This window comes from Hyperolius riggenbachi, chromosome 1 (assembly GCF_040937935.1).
Source record: "Hyperolius riggenbachi isolate aHypRig1 chromosome 1, aHypRig1.pri, whole genome shotgun sequence".
NCBI classification, from domain to species: domain Eukaryota; kingdom Metazoa; phylum Chordata; class Amphibia; order Anura; family Hyperoliidae; genus Hyperolius; species Hyperolius riggenbachi.
Window position 1 is genome coordinate 188,422,656 of NC_090646.1, and position 14,258 is coordinate 188,436,913.

The 14,258-nt window shown below is 46.5% G+C and overlaps 1 protein-coding gene across 2 annotated transcripts in view; it reads right to left on the reverse strand.

Annotated features, from left to right (window-relative positions):
* ARHGAP10 (Rho GTPase activating protein 10) overlaps positions 1 to 14,258 on the reverse strand; it is a 371,566-nt gene that overhangs the window by 152,441 nt on the left and 204,867 nt on the right. For both annotated transcript variants that reach the window (XM_068279239.1, XM_068279247.1), the window contains exon 14: positions 4,824 to 4,898. In XM_068279239.1, coding sequence (XP_068135340.1) covers positions 4,824 to 4,898 — 75 coding nt within the window. The remainder of the gene's footprint in view (positions 1 to 4,823; positions 4,899 to 14,258) is intronic.

Sequence of the window (14,258 nt, forward strand, 5' to 3'; positions counted from 1 at the left end):
ACGCATGTGTTACTGTCGGCAGAATGCGGGAGGGTCTGACGGACACGTCGCTTGTAAAAATACGGAGTGTGTACGCTCCTTTACTGGTCATAGCTTCCTTATCTTATCTGTAGGAAGCTTTCTGTTTGCATGAAGAAAAAAAAAAAACTTCTCGCTGGCACTGCACAGCACCTAAATGTTAGGCAAAGACACCCAGACCAGGTAAAAAGAAGAAATAAAAAATGGGAGGCATATAGAGACCTATTTTAGAAAAAAAAAAGTAATAAAAAAAAAAAAAAAGGAGGAAGAAAGGGGGGGGGGGGGGGGGGGGGGTTGTTTATATAAATATTTTAGCCACTAAAATCTCAACAAGGAAGTCACTGGACATTTGTTAACTCATAAATGCATCAGTCTCTAAATAATTATTCTCGCTCATTATAAACATCAGAAGAATGAGAGCTACGACACTGTTGTATTTTATTAACCGAATTATGAACTACCTGCTTTGTCATCTCAGCCTGCAGATGGGACAATAAATGTTTAGGTGTTCATTAGTCAAGATACTCAAGGTATTTCTCAGTTCATGCAAATGTCTACAAATAAAGGTACAGAGCTCTAGCTTGACATTCAAGCAGCTGTTTGGATGTTATGTTGTCTAAAACTGTAGACTTTGTTAGAAAACATATTTATGTCATCTCAATGAATCTTGAACAATCATTTCGGCCAAAAGACTGATATCTGGTATCTCACTGTCACCTGCACTCAAGATAACCTGGGAAAATAGCAATTAACCAGTGAGAATTTTGTTAGCCAACTAATCTGATGCTCGTGCAAGTATTCCCTTCCTTCATTATACAGGCTATACTTGGATGGCCCACAAATGTATACATGCAGCATAGACCTGGCAGTGCATTAATGCAAGCATGTTGGCCTATTAAACACAGTGCTATTCAACCTGGCTAGATCAAGGATACTTTATCAGCAAGAAGTTTTGAATCAGGATACCATATATCGGCCAACTTAAAAGCATAATACCTGGTACACACCATACAATTTCCAATCAAATAGATGGGGCAAATAGATTATTTCCGACAGGTCTGATCTGATTTCCTTGTCGATCAGAAAAAGGATCCTGAGCTTAACAACTATCCCTAAGCCGCAAGCAAGGCCAAGATCCTACCACCAATGTTACAAGAATATTTTGTTGTGCAAATAGTAGATCCAACAATACAATCACAATACAATTCATATAACTGTAGATTACCATTGCAGACCTGTCTTATAGTACAAAGTTTTCCACAAGCACAGCTATTTAAAGACTGTGGCTGCTTTTATATCAGCTACTAAAAAGCAACGCAATCTTCTTTTCATTGTCAAAACATAATGGCGCTAAGAAATATAAGTGGAAATTAGGTGAAATTATTATGAAATTATATGTCGCTTTACAAAGTTACAAGGCTTCAAATGACAGTTTCCACTGATTAGCATTTTTCAATGTGCATTTCACAAGATCCAGCACTTTCTTACAGAAAGTCCATGATCTGGTTCCACTTGTGCACTGCAATTTTCATCTTAACACAAAGTTATTGCGCATTGAATTTTGCTGAATGTGTGCTGCAGTAGTAGCACCAAATGTATCAGGACGCCAGTCCATCGAGGGTTGTGGAGTCAGTACAAAAATAATCTGACTCCAACTCAGACTTCTCAGTTTATGAAACCACTGACTCCGACTCAAACTACAACTCAAGGTACCCAACATTGCTCCGGCTCCTCCTCCTCAGCCCTTGCATGGCTATGGAGTAGGTCCAAAAATCATCGGACTCCTCAGTTTATGAAACCACTGACTCCAACTCCGTACCCAAAAATTGCTTCGACTCAAATCCAACTCCACAGCCCTGTGTCCATCCATCAGAGGCATTGTTGCATTCCAGTCTTATTTACATAACAAAAACCTGGAATTTTACCATGGGTGTGTAGATTTTATATATACACTGTAGATATTATGAAGATATTTTGATAGTAATTTCAGTCAAAGTCTCTGGAAAACATGGCGATTTTCTTAAGGAAATGATAGTTAAGGTTTGCCTGCCAGTTTGGAAATGACTTAAAATCGTAAGCGCATATTGGCTATCATTCATAAAGGAGCTGTCGGTAAGGAGAATCAGTGCGGGCAAACACAGCTGCCGGTGTTTTAGACTTCTGGCTGCTGATTCATAAAAATGTATCCAGTTGCCATAGCAGTGCGGAGATTCCCCAAACTAAGCTGGTAGTAGGCAGGCGGTAGGCTTGCGGAGACACGGAAGCAGCCGAGTTGATACATTTCTCCGTGTTCCGCTCTGCTGCAGCTGCCTGGGAGGTCTGTGTGTCTCCATTCACTTACATGGTTATCGTCACATCAGAGGGAGCGGTACCTCCCGACCTCACACCGCTTGCGGTGAGCTTTATGAATTAACATTTTGCTACATTTTTTATAATAATCACCGCACAAGGCGGTGATTTATCACTGTGCTCGGTAATGTCAGCTTTTGATGCGGAAGAAGCCTTTATGAATGCAGATTTTGCTACATGTGCGGTAAAGTCAACTGTTTTAAGCATTTCCGCATGCGGAAATGCTTTATGAATGATAGCCAATGTGTGCTTACCAAGCAAGCATGTGCTATTGAACTCGTTGTTGCCATTTATAAAACTGTCTGCCTCCCTCCGATTCTCTGTGATAAAACCAGGGTTTTGCCCAGGTGTTGTACCCAGGGCTGTGGAGTCGGAGTCTGAGTTGGAGTCGTGGAGACGGAGCAATTTTGGGTGCCTGGAGTCAGAGTCTGAGTCGGGAAAAAATGGTCCGACTCCTAATGAATTTGTAACTGTAATTAAAATAGAAAATATGATAAAATGTTCTATTTCTCAGATAATAGTCATTAAAAATAATGTATTTATACAGTAATAGCTGTGCTCAGTCCACAAAAATGAAATAAACCAATCAAAATTAATTACTTGTGCTGCTTCAATAAAGCAGTCCCCGTATTTTTAAAGTCAGATATACATATCTGATTGTCACTGTACAGTATATATGATGTGTACACAGGAATCTCTTATATATACTAAATCACATCTATTCCGTAAGAATAAAGCCTGATGTGTAGCCGTGTCACTAATAGAGATGGTCAATGAGATGGAAATCATTCTGCATTGATGCTGGTTTATGCAAATGTATGCACTCTCTTTGCTCATGAAATACAATAATTTGATATGTTAAAATTTGGTTTGGTGACTAAAAATTAAAGGGTACCTGAGACGGATGAAAAGAAGAGTGTTATACATACCTGGGGCTTCCTCCAGCCCCCTTCAGGCTAATCAGTCCCTCGCTGTCCACCTCCACCACCTGGATCTTCTGCTTATGAATCCCCGTAATTCAGCCAGTCAGAGCAGTCTGGCTATGTGCCGCTTCCACAGCCAGGAGCATTCTGCACCTGCGCAATAGTGCTGCGCAGGTGTAGTACGCCCCCGGCGGCAGGGTGTGTGCATGCGCACTACACCAGACTGGCTCAAGTACCTGGACTCATAGCAGAAGATCCAGGTGGCGAAGGAGGACAGCGAGGGACTGATTAGCCTGAAGGGGGCTGGAGGAAGTCCCAGGTATGTATAAAACTTTAATTTCATCTGTCTCAGGTTTACTTTGGTACACAGTAGTACTATACTCTACATATGCACTCCCCACAGAGCTGCAGGGAATCCACTGAGAATGTTGTGCACATTGAACAGAGAGGTGTTGTCTGTCACCCATAAACCTTGTTCAGATTGTGCATGAAGAATGCATAATAGAGGAAGAATCTCCTCATTCCCCTGCAGAGTTCCTGCACATCACTCTTACATGTACCCACAGTTACATTGACTAGGGCCTGATAGATGTTCTTTGTTCCGGTCTGTACCTTTTGCAAGTAGTCCTACCAAGGACTAGTTTTAGTCTAAAGGGAATAAATATAGTAGTCTACATATCCTTCTCACTTCAGTTGTCTCGTAAAATTCCTAAGCGTTGGCAGTTAAGAGACGAATTTCATGTTCCATACTGTTAATCAACAAAATTGTAAAATTAGAGGAGTCGGAGTCGAGGAATCCTAAACTGAGGAGTCGGAGTTGGTGGATTTTTGGACCGACTCCACAGCCCTGGTATACCACTCAGCTTTACAGTTGGCCCTCACAAGATCTGCAGTGATGAAGGCTGCCAGGCTCACAAGACGTGGGCCAGCTGTAATGCAGAGGGAACATTCTGAAAGTCCGATATAACGCAATAGGGCATATTCCCTACATGTTGGTAAAATTACTGTGTGCACATAGAGCACAGCATATTTACCAGTATTTACACATCTGATGTGGTGTGGGTTGTGCAACTTGCTTTACTAGTAATTGTGCACATTGCTAGTGTAACGCACGTTTCATAGCATAAACGCATCATACAGCAATGCATGCATTACCTAGGTATGAGTTGTGTTATTTGTGCAACGCATGATATGTCACTTTAGAAAATACAGGTAAAATTGCTGTCTGCTGTATGCCCATAGTGATTTTAGTGAATATGAATTTGTCCTTATGACCGATTTGCAGAATCAGAGGCATTCAGCTCAGGGGGTGATGAGATTAAGGAAGCTGTGTTTCCATCAATGCTCTAAACATATAAAGAGAAGTTTACAGCTTACATTCACAGCACTATTGTGCCACTATAACGTGTGTGTATATATATATATATATATATATATATATATATATATATATATATATATACATAAATTAACAATGAACAACTATAATGCACTAAACTAGTAATCAGTAAAATGATTAAAACGGTGGCATACCCATTAACACACTCAGAAGTCTCTGGACCTTTGAACTCACCCCCACAACCCTGTACAATCCTTGGTCATTTATACCTGCAAGAAAGAACAGACAGTATTACATCACAAAGCCATACTGGTGGAGTAATTTCTCTACACGTTTACAGCAACCTGTACAAAGCACATACAGTACTACTAACACAAATGTGATGGTATGGGTTGAGGCAATATATACATTTATCATGGTATTTTCCACAATTACGTCTGCACCATGATGGTTTTCTGCTGCCTGCCTGAGATGTCAGCACATGGGAGCTGCCATTCCTACCTGTGATGTCAGCACTGGCACAGCAAGTCAGTAAATTCGTGTGTATTTTATCTGTTTGCACCATGATGTCAACAAAGAGATGCTAATGATTCCAAGATGGTGCAATAAACATGGCTCTTTGTCACTCGCTTGTCATAACGGGTCACTGTGGGGAGCTGCGCTTGAATGCACCATAACCAGTGTAGTAACATCTGCGGGAGCAGCAGCCATCCTCCAGATTTTACAAGCAACAGTTCTCCATCATGCAGTAAGCACACATTTTTGATTTCTGTCTTCTACTGACCCTCCATGTGAGTGACTTCATTCAGTTGCATATACAGCAAGTAGTGATCAATCCCTGGCTACTGGACTGCACAGTAATAGCACGGTTCAATCTGAAATACATTCTTAAGGTGCCCACTAACAATCCAATTTTATTGAACGATCAACCTTCCAATTTGATAATTGTGATCAGAAGGAAAGGATCAAAAATCATTGATCGGGATCATAAATGGAATAAATGTAACCAATCCAATCATTTTAAATAGAATTAATTTGTAAAACGGATTGATAATCCAATTGCAGATCCAATCATTTGTTGTTTGGTACCATCAACAGTATCTGATCCAATCCGACCATCTGAAGGTAAAACTGGATCATTAGTGGGTACCTTTACCCTGAGTACAGACGTGCAAGATTGGCTGCCCAAAGCAATCATTCTAATCTTTCCCTCTACAAACATAAGAGAAACATAGATATGCTCAAAGTTAACATTAGAAACAACAGAAAAACAGGAATTTTGTAAAAAAAAAAAAAAAAAGTTTGTAACAGAAAAAAAAACATATTGTACTTTCCAATAACGTTCATTAAAAAAAATGTAGTAGTGTTACAACATTCCATTTTTTTTTTCTAAGACACATAATATTTCAAATCTTCAGAATACATTGGGGGACATTTATTAACACTGCTGCGCAAAAGCAGAGGTGAGCAGAAGCTGTGGGAGATCCTCTGCAGCCGTGCAGCTTGATCCATAAATTCCACCACCTGCTGCTCAAAACAAGGAACTGCACCAAAAGCAGACAAACCTACAACTGCGTCTAAATGAATTTCCATGGAGTCCGCACCTCAGGTACAGAACTTGGGAATAGGGCTGGTGCCAAGCCTCGACCGGATTGCTCAAACGCACCAGGACAAACCAATGTAGAAGAAAGAGGTGGCACACCAGGTGTGTCTGGGTCTGAGGCAGGCTCCAATGATAAGTGACCTTATTGTATTAGCACTTATGAAATATTTACCTATCCCGATTCTAATCTTGTTCTATTACAATTCATTGATCAGCTAATACGGTGACTGTATATTCATGTTCTATTTTTTTCTTTTTTAAATCATGTAACCTATAGACCTAAAAATAATTAAAGGTTTCTGGCATACTGTTGAAAAAAAACAACAAAAACATTTTTAGGCAAAAGCCTAAATAGCAGTATTACATACTAGGGATAAACAACACCACCGCTGGCAGTCTCGCAAAAATATCAGTGAAATTTTGTCGAATTGCATTGAAATTAATGGGGCAGACTTAAGCAGTAATAGCAAAGTCCCCATACATGCTATAATCACCAAACTTGCTAGGCATGTTAAGGAGAATATTGGAAACAAGCAGGGGAAAATTTTCCCCCAAAACTTGTAGTCTTTGAGAAAATTATTTCTAAACGTGGTTAAACGACAGGTGATCGATCTACCCATTGGTATTGCTAATTTGCATATATCACCAGCATAAGCAGTGAATTTCCTGCCTGATTGGTCAGTGCACTGACCAATAAGAAACCCCAGAGCAAGTTCCAATGCTTTTGGCAGGGATTGTTGTACAGCTGCAATACTGCTCTATAAGGATCCCTGGCAAATAAATATCTTGTTTGCATTAAAGCACCAATATTGTCAGCTTCTATGCGCTTGATCCAGCCACAGATTGTTCTTTGTTTTGATTTTTATCTCTTTCCCTTCCTATGTTCTATATTATATTCTGATTGCACTATTTGTTATTGCACGGATTTGATCTACAAAACTAGAGACTCTTTATGTGCTCTCTTTAGAATGTCTCTATCATTATCTCCCCTGCGAGGGGTGTTTCACTTGTCATGTATAGAGTTCTCTTAATAAAAACCTGTTAAACTAAAGCACCAATATTGTGAACATTTGTAAAAGTTAAAATGCACTTGTATTAGTTGAAAGTTTGTCCCAGTGTAAAAAGCTCTATAAATTATTCCCTAGGTTCCGGTCACATACAGTAGGCAGCAGAAATGTGACAGATCTAAAAGATTTTGGACTTCTATATCTCCTCCCGAAGGAGATCCCTTCATTTTCAAAAGCATTCCCTAGATGGGCACAGGAAGAGACTGGCTTTCAAACAACATCATAAAACTTCTTGCCAGAGAATGCTTTTGAAAAAGAAGAAAATGCTAACCCCCCCCCCCCCCCTCATAAAGAGGTTGTCACAGGAGCCCTAGTGGCTGACCGCACTTAGCCTTCTAAACGGTGCCAGCGCACAGATCGTGCGAACTCTGGTCGCAGTCAATGCGCGGGAACCGTTAAGAATTAGCCGCAGACAACTCCGAAGGGAGCCTGTGAGACACGGGTAATTACAACTTCACCCACTGGCTCAGAGTAAACTGCCACCACCGCGGTTATCATGGGACCGTGGAGCCCACTAACTGACTGACTAATCCTGCGAATAAAACGGTTAAACACACGATATTCTGTCTAGCCAACAACAAACAAACAGTAGCGTATCTTCAGAGACCCGGGATCAGTTCTGTGTGTGCTGATAAGCAGGGTAGCGGACAGTGAATGACTTGGAGAAAGTCGTTTATTCACGCAATATAAATAATTAATATATACAGACAATTATTAAAATCACAATTATTAAGACAGTAATAGCCGGTATAAAAAATAAAAGAAGGGAGAAAAATACTTAGTTCCTGGAAAGATGTCCTTTTTGTGGGAAAACAGAGTTCTGAGTTTCAATCAGAGTTCAGACCAGGTGGATGCCAGCATATCCTCAAGCTGGCATCTGATGAGTTCAAGATGTTTTCAGGGTGGAGGACACTGAGTTTGGCTCCTCTGCCATTCTTATGCCCCTGATTCAGTAGGAGGGAGTGAGGGCGGGGAGCCATACACCCCCTTAGAAGATGAGATGAGCCCTCCCCTTGTCCTGGGGGCCAGAAATCATGCCTTAACCATATATGGGCTCTATCTCACAGAACCGTACAGGTCAGGGCAGATTTATTAACATTTTCAGGTCTGTCTTGATTTACCCAGCGCCCTGATACCAGACATGAGGGGTGGGACCCCTGTGGTATCATCAGGGCATTTTCAAACTGCCTAACTGACAGTCCTTACCTCAGAATGTTCTGAAACTTCCTTAGAACCAGCACCGGGGCTCATGCTACACTTCCCCCACGTTTGGCGAAGCTGCCATCCCAGGAACCCCAGAAATATGACAGATCTGGGAAGTTACGGATTATGCTATGAGACTCAGGTTTATTCAGGATGTGTTCTAGCTGCTAACAGCTGACTTCCCTTTGATCTTTACCAGTGAGCAAGGTGTCACGACCTCCCGGAGATTTGTAGCCTGCCTGGCTGCACCTAGGCATCCTGATCACCCTTTTGGTTAATTAACATCTACATGAGATCAGCTAGGTGTCACCTTATACCTGATGGATGGGCCATCAGCACAGCTTGAAGCCAGGGACTCTCCGGGGCAGATTAGGCTCAGGCTCATTAGCATATCAAAAGAGCCATCCAGCCTTTAGGATGGTGCTCTCTCTCTCTGCTAAAAAAAGGACTTCAGCTGCCCCTACACACTCAACCCAGATTGTATCGATTTGAAGCGCAATCGATGCAGGGAATCGAGTGCGATCGCTTTTTCTTCACGGGCGGTTACAGGACGCGCCTGCGGCCCCGCAACCGTCCGTGACAGCCCTCCCTGGGGAGAAGGCAGATAGACATGCATCAGCAAGATGTGTGTCGTTGCCGCTAACCTGTGGATATCTGATCTAGTTCCCCGTTGCAACGGGATAGCCCGTCGGCGTTCTGGTGTCGGCTGCCTGCCTTGTGTTGAATCGTGAAGTCATACTGCTGTAATGACAGGCTCCAACGTAAGAGCTTGCCATTGGTCCCAGCAGTGCGGTTCAGCCAACTCAGGGGATTATGGTCGGTAATGATCGTGAAGGAGCGGCCGTACAGATACGATTGTAGTTTCTGTAGGGCCCACACGATCGCTAGGCACTCCTTTTCAGTTGTGGAGTAGGCTACCTCTCGGGGCAGGAGCTTCCGGCTCAGGTAGAGGATAGGGTGTTTATCTCCTTTTCCATCCACCTGGCTGAGGACTGCGCCGAGACCGTAGTCAGAGGCATCGGTTTGCACAACAAACCGACGACTGAAGTCTGGGGCTTGAAGCACCGGGGCGCTTGCGAGTGCCTGCTTCAAGGCTTGGAAGGCGTTCTCGCAAGCGGGGGTCCAGCTAACAACCTTGGGGTGTTTCTTGCTAGTGGCATCGGTCAGGGGTTTCGCTAAGGTACTATATGCTGGAACAAATTTCCTATAGTAGCCGGCGGTCCCCAGGAACGCCTGGACCTGCTTTTTCGTGATAGGCCGAGGCCATGCCAGGATGGCGTCAACCTTTCCCGTGTCAGGTTTCAGGGTGTTACCCCCCACCCGGTGACCTAAGTACTGCACCTCGGTCATACCAATCTGACACTTACTCGGCTTAACTGTCAGATTGGCTGCGGCCAGCCTCTCTAGTACCTGGGACAGGTGTTTGAGGTGTTCCTCCCAGGTGGGGCTGAACACCGCAATGTCATCCAAGTACGCTACAGCGAACCCTTGCAGTCCCTCCAGCAGGTCGTTTACGGCCCGCTGAAACGTGGCAGGAGCGTTCTTCATCCCAAAGGGCATCATCGTGAACTCGAAGAGGCCAAAAGGGGTGATGAAGGCCGACTTCTGCCTCGCGTCAGGTGCAAGTGGTATCTGCTAGTACCCCCGGCTCAGATCCATGATTGATAGGTACCTGGCGGACGCCAGCGTATCCAACAACTCATCGATGCGAGGCATGGGGTAGGCGTCTGTAGTGGTGATGGCGTTCAACTTCCTGTAGTCCACGCAGAACCGAGTTGTCTGGTCCTTCTTGGGGACCAGGACAACAGGGGCTGCCCAGGCACTACAGGACTTTTGAACCACCCCTAGCTCCAGCATCTCCCTCACCTCTTTCTGCATGTCCGCTTGCACCTCTGGGGAGACGCGGTAAGCGGATTGCCTGATGGGGGGATGGGTGCCCGTATCTACCCTATGCACTGCCAGACTGGTCCGCCCCGGGGCACAGGAGAAGGTGTGCTGGTACGGACCCAGCACCTCCTGCAACTGCTCTTGCTGGGACGAGGAGAGTTGTGGATTGACGCTTAGGTCGCTGTCCACATCTCGTATGTCAGCCAGCAGGTCTAACAGGGGGTCTGCCTCTCCTTGCTCTAACCGACTGCACACTGGCAGCACATACTTGGTCCTGTCATGGTGGGCCTTCAGCATGTTGACATGAAAGCTTTTCTGTTTCCTGCCTCCCATGTTCACCAGGTATGTCAGAGGGTTTAACCGTTGCACTATAGTGTAGGGTCCCTCCCAGGCCGCTTGCAGCTTGTTCTGCCTCACTGGAAGAAGGGCATACACTTTGTCACCTACTTCAAATGACCTCTCTCCAGCAGTGCGGTCATACCAGAGTTTTTGTTTGGCCTGAGCCTGGGCCATGTTTTCCGTTACCATTTCTGTGAGGGACTCCATCTTGTCCCTGAACTTGAGGACATAATCAACTACAGAGACATCTGTGGGGTCCCCCTTGCCCTCCCACGTCTCCCGCATCAATTGTAGGGGTCCTCGGACATTCCTACCATACAGGAGCTCGAACGGGGAGAACCCGGTAGATTCCTGCGGCACCTCCCGGTATGCAAACAACAGATGAGGCAGGTATCGTTCTCAGTCCCCACCTTGCGACTCAACAAACGTGGTCAGCATTTGCTTCAGCGACCCGTTGAACCTTTCACACAGTCCATTGGTCTGCGGGTGGTAGGGACTGGAGACAATGTGCGTCATCTGTATCTTTTTGCACAGGGCCTCCATGAGTCCGGACATAAACTGGGTTCCCTGATCGGAGAGCATCTCCGCAGGGAACCCGACTCGGGAGAAAATGTTAAGTAGCGCGTCGGCTACCTTGTCCGCTCTCAGGGAGGAAAGTGCCATGGCCTCAGGATAGCGGGTGGAGTAATCCACCACCGTCAGGATGTACCTTTTGCCACTGCTGCTGGGAGTGGGCAACGGTCCAATTATGTCGACTGCCACTCTGTGAAAGGGCTCACCTATGATTGGCAGTGGACACAAGGGAGCTTTGCGGGGATTCCCAGCCCTTTTTACCTTTTGGCAAATGGTACATGAGCGGCAGTAGTTCGTCACATCTATCCGCATTTGAGGCCAGTAGAAATGTCCCCGGATACGATCAAGGGTCCTGTGGATCCCCAAGTGCCCGGCCAGGGGAATGTCATGTGCGGACTTCAGCACATGCCCCCGGAAGGCACTAGGTACCACAAGCAACTTGGTACCCATCCCCATTTCACCTTCGGTGGGGTGTACAGGCTCACTGTACAACTTCCCACCTTCCCAGTATACCTTGAACGTAGCCTCGTCTGTGAGGGGCTCAGAAGCCTGTTTTCTGAGGTCCTCGAGGTTAGGGTCAGTCTGGAGTGCTTGCACAAATGCAGCACTCTCACTCTCAGCCAGCTGGCCCGTGGCGTATGAGGTTAGTGGCTGAAGGGTACCATCCCTGTGGTCAGAGGAGGGGGAGGAGGCCGGAACCTCCTCTACCTGTTCTGAGCTCAGGGCCTGAGCAGTATGGCTGTGTGTTACCGCTAGCACAGGTATCCCTTCAGAATGGCACCTATTGGCATTACCTACATCATTGTCACAAGCATTAATAACAGTAACAGGAACATTTTCATCACAGACAGTTTGTACATCAAACACAGGTACCCGTGAACTGGGCACGTTCAACCCACCTCCCCCCTGTTCTTGCCCCTGGGTGCAAAGTACCTGGGTGTGGGCAGAGAGTCCGTCTCCGTCCTGGCATTCCACAGGGCTTGGTGCAGGTTCATAGTACGACACCAGCGTGCCCAAGTCGGTCCCCAGCAAAACAGGGACCGGCAGTTGATCCAGGATCCCAACAACCTTCTCGTGGACCCCCACCCCCCAGTCGATGGACACCCGGGCTTGGGGAATGTGAGAAAGAGTGCCCCCCACTCCAGTGAGGGTGAGGTACTGGTCAGGAATGATGGCCTCTGCGGGGACAAGGTGTGCACGCACCAGAGTGACATCTACTCCGGTGTCACGGAAACCAGTGACAAGCTGGTCATTCACCGTACCCAGCTGGTGATTGCTTGTGATGGGGGAGTTCCCTGCCCCCTTGGCAAACATCAGGTTGGATGCGGCTCCTGGCTGGGGTACACTGGCGGGGGGTGTCTGCCGCGGGCGAGGTGTGGGTGGTCCAGGGGCTGGGGTGGTCTGCCTCCGCTCCGGACAGGTGAACTTCATGTGTCCCGTCTTGTGGCAGTAGTGACAGGTGACCTCTCCAGGGGCTGCAGACCTGGGTGCAGCAGCTGTGCTGGGTGGCCTCTGTGGCTGACGGCTCACAGGGGCAGGAGAGTCTGCCGAGGTATTGGGATGACCTCCTCTCCAGCTGGATGGGACAGTTCTGCGGGTATCAGCCACCCGGGTAGTTGCAAAAGTCTCAGCAAGGTAGGCAGCGACAGTGGCTGAAGCCGGCCTGCGTTCTAACACAAACTGTCGTACATCAGCAGGGCAAATGTTCAGAAATTGTTCGAGGACTATCAAGTCCTCCAGGACGCCATAAGACCCTTTGGTGAGGCCTAGAGTCCACTGGCGTAGTGTGGTGAGCAAGCTGCTGGCCACATCTCGGTACGAATCAGAAGACTTTTTCTGCCAGGCCCTGAACTTTTTCCGATAGGCTTCTGGCGTCAGCTGGTACTTAGTAATGATAGCGTCTTTTATAGCAGCATAATCATTATCCTTCTCCGCAGGCAATTCTGCGAAGGCATCAAGCGCTTTGTAGCGCAGCAAAGGTGTCAGATGTCTGGCCCACTGGTCTTGGGACAGACGATACTGACGGCATGCTTTTTCAAAAGACCGCAAAAACAAGTCAATGTCTGGGTCTTTTTCAATATTAGCAAATTTAAATTTTGCACTTACGGGTGGTGCAGCTCCTTCAGCAGGGAGGCTGGGCGGTGAACTCCGGCTGGCCTGTTGCACTTTTGCCATGTTTAGCTCATGCTGTCGTTGGCGCTCCCGTTCTCGCTCAGCGGCATCCCTCTCCGCGTGGCGTTCAGCAGCAGCAGCAGCTTTGCGTTCTGCAGATTGGCGCTCCCGTTCCTCTCGTGCCTCTCGCTTTTGCTCCGCCATGTACTGCAGGTACTTGTCCAGGTCAGTCTCCATCAGCTTTTGTAATGCCTGCTGCATTACCGGGTCAGCACCCATGGACAGTCCAGTACTGGCCAGTTCCGGGCGAGTACTGTCAGAAACTCTGGGGTTGGGGTCCACACTGACATTCTCCTGCGTAACTGTTGATGCAGGGCCCTCAGGATGCACAACCTCTGTACGGTCAGGAGTCTCAGTCTCTGGTTCCCCTAGACTGTCAGATGGGCTGGTATCCACTTCAGCGGACACTCCCGGCTCCCGCAGTTGCTGGGCATCCCATCTGGACAAGTCTGCTATCAGGTCCCGTTTGTTCTTGCGGAGGATGCCAATGCCCCTCTCTTCGCAAAGATTTTCCAGGTCTGCTAGGCACATGTTCTGGTAGTTCCCGGACATTTCCATGCCAAATAAAATAAAACTTTTGGGGAGGGGTACTGGCTACACAGTCTCTCTGTATATATAAAAAATATATTGCCTTCCAGCTACACCAACGAATTAGTTCGTTTCTTGATAGCGCTAGCGCTATCGTAGATACTTTCAGCACAACACAGGTCCCAACCGCTGCCTAACACTGTCACAGGAGCCCCAGTGGCTGACCGCACTTAGCCTTCTAAACGGTGCCAGCGCAC